The sequence below is a fragment of the Sceloporus occidentalis genome, unplaced genomic scaffold, assembly GCF_023333645.1.
Source record: "Sceloporus occidentalis isolate IW3139 unplaced genomic scaffold, rSceOcc1.0.p SCAF_281, whole genome shotgun sequence".
Lineage (NCBI taxonomy): Eukaryota > Metazoa > Chordata > Lepidosauria > Squamata > Phrynosomatidae > Sceloporus > Sceloporus occidentalis.
The window spans coordinates 329,776-342,674 of NW_028317261.1; the positions used below are offsets into that span (position 1 = coordinate 329,776).

Consider the following 12,899-nt stretch of genomic DNA (forward strand, 5'->3'; position numbering starts at 1 on the left):
GGGCGGACCATTTTAATAGGTCCTCCAGCCCCGACGGGGGGAATAGTGGCCTTCAGCCCAACCTTGACCAGAAAATGATCCATGGTCCATGACAATGCGGAGATATTGACTACCTCTGCCCACGGATGTGCCTGTTCCATACAGAAGACTACATTGAGAGTATGACATGCACAGTGCGTGGGCTCAGAGACTATCTGGGAAAGGCCCATGTTTGTCATGCTGACCATGGACTCCCGATCTGCACCAGATACGTTAGTTAAATTGGCTTCGAGGGGGATTTTGAGGTCGCCCAGGACTAAAAGCCTAGGAGACTCCAGCAGCAGCTCCGCGACCAGTTGTGTCGGCTCCGCTAGGGAGTCTGTTAAGCAACAGGGTGGACATTCAACCAACAGAATCCCCAGACTTTCCCTAGTCTTTAAAGTATCCTGGCCAAAGCAAGATTGTCTTTATGGACCAAAGGCACTCCCCCTTAGCTGCTCATTGACGGAGAACCCAGCTGGTAAGGCCCTATCCCAGGTGGCAGAGCTATCATCACCCAGCCAGGTCTCCGTGAAACAAGCCAGGTCAGCTTCTTCGTCCAGTAGGAGATCGTGGACTATCTGCATTTTATTTTTGACTGACCTGGCATTATACAAGAGCAGGGGAAGGTTCTGTGCTTGGTTTGGTGTGCTCTCCAGCTCTTTTGGGATAGCAGGGTGAATGGAAAGTGAGATAGATATTTGTCATCAGGCTCCTAATTGCAGCCCCTATTGCAACACAAAAGGCAGTACTTTGAAAAAGGAACAGCTTTCAAGAAAGAAGATACATGCAATAGAAGTGACTTTTTTTGTCAGTAATGAAAGAAAGTATAAACGTATCACTTTTATAACAATATCAATTAACTCCACCCATTAACCAATAAAGCTAATTAGTTGGATAGCCCTTTCCCACACAGTGTCCTCCCATCCAGGTTTCTGGAAGCGTTTCTAAAAACAATTGGACTGCATGGCCCTTGTGGTCTCTTCCAACTCTACGATTCTATGATTCAATTAAGCTCTCATGTGCTTTATCTCAACCATTGCACCTGTGGCCTTGGGCCACAAAACTCAGCCACACAACAGTTTTAATTAACATTATGGCTTAACAATATATAATATGAAACCCCATCAATCCCAATCTAATATGATACCATATGAAAATGTAATAAGCATAAACCCATAACAACATAATACAATATAAAGATACCAACAACTCTCTATGTTCCCCCTCCTTTTACAGAGAGCAGTCTTTAAACTCAAGCCTCTGTTAGAAGGATGATTCCCACACTTTCCAATCCTAGGAAACAGTCACATTCTTTAGCCATGATCTACCTACCTCTTTCTAGTATCCTCTATTAAAGCACATATTAAAACATATTATTTTAACCCACCATAAATCCCATCTATCTTAACTCTAATCTAAACCCAAACCAATAACCCTTATGGCATGAATCTCTAAATGAATAAATGCATGAATAAAGGGATTCATGACATATTGTGACCACAGACTGATGCTCCTTGCCTGCACCAATGATATGGGACCATTGTGAATTTAGGCTAATGCTGCTTACCTGAAGGTTTGAGACGTGACCATTGCAACCTGAGGCTGATGCTTCTTACCTGAAACATTGGCCCCATACAGACAGGTCAAATTAAAGCTGCTTCAGGTCACTTTGGAGATATGATGTTTAAATGACACACACATCTGAAGAGGTCAGAAGCTTCACCAAACCTGCGCTCCACTCCTTAGAACTGGACCGTGGCTTTGGCATGGCTTCTGGACTCTTTGGACGCATGCATCATTTAAACAGCATACCTCCAAAGTGACCTGAAGCAGCTTTATTTTGGCTGGTCTGTACAGGCCCATTGAGACTGCCCATTTTGACTTCCGGCTAATGTTTCTTGCCTGAAGAATTGAGGCGGTACTATTGTGACTTCAGGGTGGTGTTCTTTACCTGAAGGATTCAGACTGGCCCGATTTGAACTTGTCAGAACCAGTGATTAGGTTAGTTATAATTGTTGGAAATAAATGGATAAGAACAGTAATAACTGTTCAGTCAACAGGTGTTATAAGTGGGAGGGGGGGTTGGGTTGCAGAGTAGAAAAGTTTGGTTAGCTTTAGCTTAGTCTGTGGGGCCCATCAAGAAAGTTTGGAATGTTAAAGATAAGGACCTGGGAACTGCCTTGTCTTCAAGGTTAGCAGGGCTTGGGAGAGGAGTCGGTAGTCATGGCAAAATGTGTGCATTGGGACGGTTGGTGCTGGGCTGGAAAGGAAGAGTATGGTTTTAAAGTGTAAGAATTTTCCCGTGGGCTTTAGGTTTTGCAAAAATGTTTCAGTGGAATGCTTCTGCCTTATTTCTGCATTATTAAACTTTCTTTCTTTTGAATGAGTTTTCTTGTGGGTCATTGGGCTGAGAATCCCAGATCTCACATCCCCTGAAGGTGGGGCTTGAGGCTGGAGCCCCGGGACTTCTCTGTCCTGCTCTCAGAGGCGCGCTTCCTGCTCTGCCACTTGTCTGTCTCGCTGGCACAGGTGCTTCTGGTTTCCCCACAGCTGATGTTGCATGGAGGGGAGGGGAGCCATCATCTGCGTCCACATTTCCTGGGGTGCCCCCTCCCTATGGGAGAAGGGGATACAAGGGAGAGAGGTGGGGAGGTCTCTTCTTCTTCTGCATTAGGCTGAGCCATGATTTGTTTCTTTATTTGGAGCATTTATACCCTGTTCTTCAGCCACAGAGGCTCTCAGAATGGCTCACAAATAGGCTCACAATCTAAAAGGCCATGACCCCAAAGGAGAAGGGAATGGCAGTGGGAAAGGGGACCAGGTCCAGCAGTTCTTCTCTCCCTCGGAGCCCTGGGACATGGCAGATGGACTGGAGGGAGGGCTCTGCTTCTTAATCTAGGCCAGGCCCAATGGACCTCTTCTACGCTCAAGTCAAACACTTGCCTTCCATGTCTGCCTTCCATGTTACCGCTAAACTAGACTCACACCATTTCTAAGATGGAAGTCAAGTGCCAGAGAACATGAACTTTAGTAAAACTCACTCCCCAAGGTTGGAGGAACTGGGCATTTCCCCCAAACACCCCAAATGTCTGGCTGGTGGCGTTCAGCATGGTCAGAAGTGCTGTGTGACCCTTGGGAAATGGTTGCTTTAGCCATGTAGGTGCGTCATTCAGGGAATCTCTCTTGGTTCCGCGACAAGGACTTTGCCACACCGAAGATGCATAAACTAACTGGCCTAACTGAATGAAGACACGTGGGAGGTCATAAAAATAAAGAAACACAGTTTAGCTGAAATGTCTGAGCAACACAGGCTGCTTTATTGGGAAGAGGAAAAGAGACTGAAAGGACAGCTTTCAAAGGCCCTGGACTAGTTCATATTCCAGAAAGAAAGAAAGAAAGAAAGAAAGAAAACAGAACAGCCCAGAGAGGGAAGGAGTCCCTTTGCTCAGCTCTGCCAGGCAGGGACCAGACCCAAGAGCCAGGCAATGGAGAGCAGAAGGGCTCTTCCAGATCTCTGGCTTGGGAAGAGCGGACAGGGCTAGCCTGTGCCCCCTTCCTCTTTACACAGCCAAAAGCAGGGCAGGGAAAAGCCCCCAGCCCTCCTCCCTCCTCTCTCTCTCTCTCTCTGGAGTCAGACGGAAAGAACCCAACCCTGCTGCCATGAGCCTCAAGGGCTTTGCTCCGGGACAAGCCTGCCCCCCTTTTGTAAAACCCACAAAGGCAGCAGAAAAGGAGGTTTCAGCCTTTAGTCAGGGGATAAGACCCACCATTGCCCCACTGTGGACCCTCTCTTCTCCCCCAGCCCCAACTAGGCCACCGGAGAAGAGAGGAAGAGAGAGAAAGACACCCGTTCTTGAGCTGTGAAGCTTGCAGTCTCCTGGAGCCACTGCTTCCAGGGAAAGGAAAGGGTCCTCCAAGCAGAAAACCCTGCCATCGGCAGTTCCAATAAACTCTCCCTTTTCCTTGCTAAGCAGCCAAAGGGAACAGTCCTCCAAAGCCACTTCAAGGCAGGAGGACAGAATCAGCCACAAACACACTGCTCCTCAGGGTCCCCTGAGATCAAGACAGCCTTTCCCTGTCCCTTTTCTTTATTGGTGCCAAGCCAAAACTAGAACTCCCAGGTCCCAAACAGCACTGCCTCCCGTGGGATGATCTGTCTGGGCCAGCCACCAAAAGCAGCCCCCCTGGTTTGGGCCTCTGCCCCAGCAGATCCCTGACTGCCCTGGTCTTCTAGGTCCGCCTTCCCACTCCTGCTAAGCTAAAGGGTACCTCCCAAGACCATCTAAACCTAGCTGGCCCCACCAGATGGGTTACAGTGACCCCCCTCCTAACAACACATCAGGACTTGGTTAGAGGCATTTGTAGTTTCCTCTCCTCGCCAGCTTCAGCAAGCCAAAACAGAGCTAAGGCATGTGTAATGGGAGTATTAAGGAGTGGCAAGGTACTTTTTAAGGAAAGCATTATTCTAACTAGAGAGCAAAGAAGTATCACTACATGTAAGACCCTCCTGGTTTTGCAGGTCCAGAGAAACATTGGTGCCTCATGCGACTGGGAAAGGTAAGATCCTGCTCCCTCTCCTCCTCTGCAATTTACACCAAGGAAAGCAAGCCAAGCACGAAGCATGAAGGGATCAGTGCAGAAGCTCCAGAAGGTGAAATGAGAGATCACACACCTGTCACCAATCTAGGTCTTCTTCTTTACATCTAGAGTGGTGAGTAAATACAGATTGGACTATAAAACTTTTAATCAGACACATAAGAGATCAGATCTAGGTTCAAACACTTTATATGCAACATTTATTCTAGCATTAGGGACATTCATTCTAATATATTACATATCAAGAGGCCTCAAATCATGCACACATTCATACAATGCTCATGCACACAAATCTTCCCAGAGGTCAATCAGTTTTCTGAAAGAGCGATGGGTGCCAGTTCCAGCTGATTTTGGCACACTAGCACCATGGTTTTGAAGATTCCTTTATGCTTTTTAATATGTGCATCATATGTGATGAGTGACGTCTTGTTCCCATTCCGTTCTTGTTCTGGTGCTCTTTACATCAAGTTGTGTTATACACAGTCCATTCTTCTTTTAGTACATTCGGTTTCATGTCCTTGCATTACGGTGTCTCTATTTTTTGCACATTCCTTTTCGACTCAGCAGTTTGAGCTTTTCTTGCTTCTCTGTGCCAGATCCTTCATCTCATACTTGTTCTTCTAATTCTGTCACATTCACACATAACACACCTACCCACCATGCTATGTCTTCCTGTATGGCAGGGGCTTGGACTAGATGGGGCTTGTGGTGCCTTACAAAGCCAGAATCCTATAAATCCATGCTTTGTCATCCTGTGTGTCGGGGGTTGGACTACATGGGTCCTGTGGTCCATTCTTATTCTAGAATTCTATAAAAAAATAAAAACAACAACAACATACAAAAATCAATAACTTTATGAACAGACAACCCTTACAAACAAAATCACAAAGACTTTCTCTTATCACTAATGTATTGAAAATATTTTTCTTGTAATACTTCTTAACAAAAACAGTGTTAGTTCACTGCTGGCATTTATGTTGTTTCTCTCCTCAATGAACTCTCTGATGTATCATTATGTATGACTTCGAAGAGAAACCTTTCCCACAATGCTGGCATTTGTATGGCTTCTCTCCTGTGTGGACTCTCTGATGTTTCACTTGGGCTGACTTGTCAGAAACACATTTCCCACAATGCTGGCATTTGTATGGCTTCTCTCCTGTGTGGACCCTCTGATGTTTCACTAGGTCTGACTTTGAAGAAAAACATTTCCCACATTGGTGGCATTTGTATGGCTTCTCTCCTGTGTGGACTCTCTGATGTCTCACTAAGTTTGACTTTGAAGGAAAACATTTCCCACAATGCTGGCATTTGTATGGCTTCTCTCCTGTGTGGACCCTCTGATGTTTCACTAGGTGTGACTTTGAAGAAAAACATTTCCCACATTGGTGGCATTTGTATGGCTTCTCTCCTGTGTGGACTCTCTGATGTGTCACTAGGTGTGACTTTGAAGGAAAACATTTCCCACAACGCTGGCATTTGTATGGCTTCTCTCCTGTGTGGACCCTCTGATGTTTCACTAGGTCTGACTTTGAAGAAAAACATTTCCCACATTGGTGGCATTTGTATGGCTTCTCTCTTGTGTGGATTCTCTGATGTGTCACTAGGTGTGACTTTGAAGAAAAACATTTCCCACAATGCTGGCATTTGTATGGCTTCTCTCCTGTAAGGACTCTCTGATGTTTCACTAGGTTGGCCTTCTGAGAAAAACATTTCCCACAATGCTGGCATTTGTATGGCTTCTCTCTTGTGTGGACTCTCTGATGTCTCACAAGGTCTGACTTTGAAGAAAAACATTTCCCACAGTGCTGGCATTTATGTGGCCTCTCACATGTATGGACTCTCTCAAGACTGACATGTTCTTCTGAAAAAAAAAAGAACAATGACCGACAAGACTGACTCCCCGAATTAAGAGAGGAATGTGTTACCCCGAGATTTAGCCACCTGTTAACCCTTCCCTATTTGATATAAAATTAATAAATTTGGAGTGGGTGACCTGAGCATGACTCTGCTGCAGATGCCCTGAATTTAGCATTTTTGCAGGTATGGATCCCTGCTCATAGGAGGTAGCAAAGAAGAGATTGTAGGAGAACCTGCCTTGAGAAAATGAGTGGATTTAGCTGCATGATCCATTTATGTCTGTAGAAGGTGAAAGGATTATGGATAAGGAATGGGACTGGAAGGAAATAGTCAGAAAAAGGCTCTGAGGATCAGTGTGCTAATCCCTTTTGTCTGAGGTACTTGCACCAATGATGATGATGATGATGATGATGATGATGATGATTTATTTATAGCCTGCCCAATCACAAGGAATCCAGATAGGTTACAACAATAAAAATAAAGAGAATAAAATAAAATACAAAAATAAATAAAGCACAGTAAAATAAAACAGAGCGACGTGAGTTATAGTAAAATTCACAGTTAGGCCTGATGGAAATTGGGCCTGTCTTTTTCACTCCCTCCCAGGTCTGATGATGACAGTTGGGGCGGAGGAAGGGCTCTTCTTTTTGAGGCCAGAATATAATTTCAATTAAATTAAATTTAATTCTTCACATTAATTTAAGAGAAGAATTGGTGGACAGAGTGAAGTAAGTCACAGTAAATGGGGAGAGGTTAAATCAAGCCCTCGTTGCACTAAATTTGGTTTCAGACCGTTCTTTCCTCACCCAGGAAACATTCTAAAGCAATTTAAACCTTTTCGTACCCTCAGTTTCTGCCACTAAGCAACAATTACAGCATAAATATCTGCTCCTAGTGGCTGTTCTTCAGCCTCAGTCCAGTTGCAGGCAGACACTCTACACCCCATTGCATGGGGTAAGAAAGCCAGGGTACCTTTCCCAAACAGAATTTTAATTTGGGCTATGTGCGGGTCCAATCATATGTAAATCACTGCTGAATCTATTGGCCAAATCCATCCCAGATGTAGCCTGGGTCCAAGGCATGCTCAGCCATCCCCCCTCTTTAAGCGGAAGCTTCCAACATTAAAAAATGGCTGCTGAAGTACTGCGAGGATTCGGGCTGAATCCAGGATGGATTTTGCTGGTAGATTCAGTGGAGATTTACATATGATAGGACCCGGATGCAGCCCGAATCAGAATTCAATTCAGAAAAGTTAAACTGGCTTTTTTTATCCCATGCGTTAGGGTTCTCTGTCGGTTTACATGGCTAAGCACCTCAATACACTCTCCAACCCCACTTGCCATGGGAGCTACTGACTTCTCTCCCCATTCCGGATTCTCAGCAACTGGGATTGAGATCCATCCAGGCAACATATTACCATTAGCAAAGCCTTACATTTACTCACCACTCCCACCTTTGTTACCTAATTCTCTATGTGCATGTGTGTGCATTTTGCCTTCCCCCAAAATAAAACATCAAAATGTATTTCAAATGCCTCTGGAGTTCTTTGTGATTTCAGACCTGCTATAGCTTTGCTGGATCCTGAGGTCTCTGTTGCCCCAATCAAACTATATCTCCCCTTTGAGCTAAGTATCTAATTCCCCTAAAAGCATAGCACTTGCAGGTGTCTTCCCCAAACTCCAGCATTTCAGGTAAAAGACCCTAAGCAAGCTCAGGTAGGAAAAAGAAACATTAGAGAAAAAGGAATTTTTGTGTTGCCCTTTCCTCTCTTCATAGACATTGTTCATAATTGCTAAATGGAAGCCCTTAATATGTCTGAAAACCAGGGCCTGAGCCAGTTCTCACCAGTTCAGTTCTTAAAATCTGTCAGGTTGGTGGCTGCCTCCCAATCCCCAAGGCCCCTCTCTTGACCCTTCTCAGAGGTCCCTTCCTGTCCCACCATCACACAGAGCTAGGCGATGCTGGCTTTGCTCCTGCCTTCCTCTCCTGGCTCCCAGAGGCCTGGTCCCCTTCCCTTTCTCCCTCGCTCTCCAACCTTCCCTCTTGCCCGTCTGCACTGCTTTACCATTTCTCCTTCAGCATCTCTTTCCTGCCTTTCTGTTTTTCCCATTCCCTCCATCTCTCTATCACAGACAGAAACACAGAGTGTGTGATGCACAAAAGGGACACTCTGAGTCCCATTTGTTCAGAAAGGCAGGATAATCAATATACAAGTAAGTCATTGGGAAAGGAAGAGCAAGGGGGCTGGGACCTGGACTCCAATTTTGGTGAGGGTCAAGTGCCAGCCTTAAGGCATCTATAAGACAGGGATGGCCTAATGTTGGGGGTGGGGGGGTCACACTGGCCCACAGGGGATCTCAGGAGCAACCTAACATTGTGTTGTCTGGGGGTGAAATGAAATACTATTTTGCTCCTCAATATCCCACAGCATCCTTTTGGGGAAACAGAGGCCATTTTGCCACTATTAGGTTCTCTCTGAGCCATTGTAGGGCCAAGGGAGGCCTTTTCCCCAAGAAGACTCTCCTGAGCCTGAAAAGCCTGGAAGAAGGGCCAAAAAAGCCAGGAGACTTAGGTCCTTTCCAGAAGGGCACCCTAGGCACCTCTTTCAGATGCCCGCAACCCTAGTACGTACACAGTACGTACAAAATGGTGGCACCCATTCTACATGTAGATGGTGGCGCCCATTAGGACGTCACGATCGCGCTGCCTCCAAATGGAGCGGCATGGAAGTGACATCCTGGCGTCGCGAATGGGCGCTTGTGGAGCCCTTTCTGCGGTGTAGGAAGGAACTCCGTTTCGGAGCTCCTTCCTTCATGTGTGTCGCTGGCGCAGCCTTTAGACAGCTGCGGCAGTGATACAAAACAGAAAGGGGCCGAGCGGCCCCTTTCTTCTTTCCCTGCCGCTGTTGGGGTGTCCTTGGGGCTTGAAGCCCCAAGGAAACCCTTTCTAGGCCGTGGCCTGGAAAAGCGGTGGATTGGGGCCTCAGGGCTACCGCTGTGGCAGCTGAGGTCCTGATCTGTTGATGAAAGGGCCGGGTACAGGCCACACCAAAGGGGCGGTCTGTAAACAGCCCTACTCAGGGATGTGCTGAGGAGCATTTGGGGGTGAAAAGCATTTATCTCCATAGTTCCTTCCCACAGAATCCTAGAATTGGCAGTTTAGAATGGGATATTTAAAATCCTTAGAAAGCGGAGAGCAATAGTGCCTCACCAAACTACAAATTCCAAGATTACACAGGATATTGTTATGACAATTAAACTACGTGTGAAAGCGGTTTAGGACTCATAGTAGACCACAAGTTGAACATGAGGCAGCTAAAAAGGTCAATATGATCCTAGGCTTTATCAATAAAAGTATAGTGTCTAGATCAAGAGAAGTAATAGTGCCACTCTATTCTGCCTTGGTCAGGCCTCAGTTGAAATAACCCTGTGTCTAGTTCTTGGCACCACAATTCAAAAAGGATGTTGAGAATCTGGAGAGTATCCAAAGAAGGGCAACCAAAAAGGTGAAGGAACTGAAAACCATCAAGCACTATGAGAAGTGGCTTAGGAGCTGGCTATGTTTATCCAGGGGAAGAGAAGGTTAAGAGTGGATATAACAGCCCTGTTCAAATTTTGAAGAGATGTCACATTGATGGATCAAGCTTGCTTTCTCCTATTCCAGAGAAAAGGAGAGGAACAGTGGATGCAGCCACAGGGAAAGAGATGCCACCTAAAGATTAGGAGGAACTTCATGACAGTAAGGGCTGTTCGAGAGTACAATATACTCCCTCAGAGCATGGTGGAGTATCATTATTGTTATTATTGGCCTGGTACAAATGGGCGCTTTGTGGCATGGTGGCGGTGATTTTAGGGTTTGGGAGCGCGCAGTAACCGCACACTCTCAAAGCCTAATACTTATGGGCAGCACAGTCTTGATGCAGCGCCATCCATACGGCGCACGCATCCATGACATGTCTTGTGTGACGCGTCCAAACAGCACGGCGCATAAGACATATCACCATGACGCCCCAGGGTGCAAATGGCGCCTTCGTGGCATCACAGAAAGGAGCTCCATTTCTGAGCTCCTTTTGGCTGCAGATCGTTCTTGCGGCCATGGGGTTGCTGCGGCAATGATCCGGAGGAGAAAGGGACAGCCTCTGGCCACCCCTTTCTTCTAAACTGTACTGAGCCATTGTTATTGTTATTAAGATTTATTTCTAAAGTGTTCCTTCTTTGGAGATCTTTAAACAAAGGCTGGATGACTATCTGTTGTGGGTGCTTTGAATGTGTATTCCTGCATGGCCAGGGTTTTAACTGGATGGCCTTGTTGTCTATTCCAACTCTATGATTCCATAATTCTAAAGTGGAAACATAGCACCATGACAATGTAGTATGAAAGGACCCTCAGTCATCACAGGAAGGGCAGTGGAGTCAAGTTCCTTACCCACAGAGTCCACATTCTCATAATTCTCCATCATCACATTGCTGTACAGAAGTCTCTGCTTCTTTGTCAAGAGTTTCCATTCATCCTCGGTGAAATATACTGCCACATCTGCAAAAGTCACCTGCAATAGAAAATAGCCCTCATCCAGAGAGTGACTAATAAAAGGGGAGGAAAGCACATGGTGCATCCCAAATATTATTTCATTACTTCAGAATTCAGCCCAGGAAACAAACTTTAAATAATGTTAGCAAGCAAAAAGCTACTGCCTTTGAAATCCAGTTTGTCTCGAATCCTTTGTGAGGCTACAAGCTCCTCTGTTTGGAAGAAGAAACTGAATTTCTCAGGCAGCCTCCATGCTTTTGCACAGGAAAACTTGTAGGCATCGATAAGGCGTTGACATGCCAATGCTGTCCCAATTTTAAAACTTTTGTTGGAGGTAGCAACCTCAAATAGTACAGGTCCCATCCATTGGCCTTCTCTTTATCATTCTCGTGTGAAGCCTAAAATGTGGTATATTCAAATCCATATAACATATCAGATATCATAGTTTTGTGGATTTGGGATGATACTGCTATATGACCAACATGGCTCCCCCTGGATATGTCAGTTGCATGTGTGTGTGTGTGTAGGATAAAATCTGGGAAGCAAAGCTCTGAATTTCTGACATTCTTTGGGTGTCCATAAGAAGTTCTTTTCACATCCATTTCCTCCTGGATTCACCCCACTCCATTTTTTTCCAGGCCCCCCAGCTCTCTCTCCCCTCCAAGGGACTGACTGGGTCTGTGGCCTTCAAGTATGGCCTCCTTTGGAGGAAATGGTGAGCTAACAGAGAGGGCTGGAAACAAACTCTGCCAGAGTTGGAGAACCATGGTGGCTGCATTACTGGCTCTGGTCAAAGGTGGGGCAGCCCTTGTGGAGGGCGAGGAATGCCTGGAAAGGTGGAGGGCGAGGAATGCCTGGAAAAGACAACCCAGCCCCACCATCACAAGACACATGCTTTCCTTTGGCCACTGCCATTAAGGAGGGGAGGAAGGAGGCCCAGCAGTCCTTCTAGGCAAGGCCCACTCTCTCTGAAGGTGGGAGACTGGGACTCCCCAAAAGGGATATCAATGCTTTTAATGGTGGCTCTCATGCTGTAGCAAAGATGATGATGATGATGATGATGATTATATCAGGCCTGAGGGGGAGGACAGAGCTGCTGCCAGACCTTAATCATCATCAATGCCACCTTCCTGTGCCTTCTTGCTCTGCACCACTGTAATGGCCATGGGTCAGTGCTATGGAACTCTGGGAATGTTCTTTTGGTTTGGCATTTTAGGTGTTGTTAAGGTTTGGAAATACTGTTTGAGGACCCTTCTGACTTTGGGGCCCTTTCACCCTCCATTTTGGGTTCCCAGAAGGCCTCAAACTGCCATCTGCCAAGCGCTGAGGGACAGGCAGCCATTTTGTCTTCTGGCGGCCATTTTGTGCTGCTTGTGACTGGGGACTAATGTTCCAGAACCTTCTCTGAGCCTCAGTTGAACAGAGGCTCCTCTTTCTTTCCTGAGGCTCCAGAGAGAGAAGGAGGCCAGGCTCCTTGGGCCAAAAGGAAGGAAGTGTGTCTCTTTGTGGGTCTTTTGTGTGTCTTTTCTGAGAGGGTTTTCTTATTACACAGCTGTGCTCCTTCTGGGGAACATGGGCTTTAAAAGGAATCAGAAATGGGGAGGATAGCTTTAACACAAGCCTTATTCTTCTTCTTCACAAACATTGGGCTTTGGCTTCTAAGAGGAGGCTTGTCCCCAAAAAAGGCCAAAAGGATCTCCTTTGGGAGGTTTTAAAAGTCTCTTCAGTTTCCTTATTAAGAGATTTTAACTCATGAAGGAAGTTGACAAACCAGACAATCTCATATTAACAAGAATGAAACAAACTAATATAGAAACAAACAACAAAAATAAGGACTAGACAAAAAAAGTGCTTATTTTTTAAAAGTAAAACCATTATTAAGAGGGTAAAAACCAGAC

The 12,899-nt window shown here is 45.9% G+C and overlaps 1 protein-coding gene across 1 annotated transcript; it reads right to left on the minus strand.

The window, feature by feature from the left end:
- Window positions 1–3,186: 3,186 nt before the first annotated feature.
- On the minus strand, window positions 3,187–11,213 carry LOC149275544 (uncharacterized). Its single transcript, XM_089504611.1, has 3 exons — window positions 10,900–11,213; window positions 5,999–6,478; window positions 3,187–3,260 (listed from the first exon to the last, which is right to left on the minus strand). Exons 1-3 carry the CDS (start codon window positions 11,084–11,086, stop codon window positions 3,187–3,189), a joined length of 741 nt encoding a protein of 246 aa, XP_089360737.1. The 5' UTR covers window positions 11,087–11,213.
- Window positions 11,214–12,899: the final 1,686 nt, after the last annotated feature.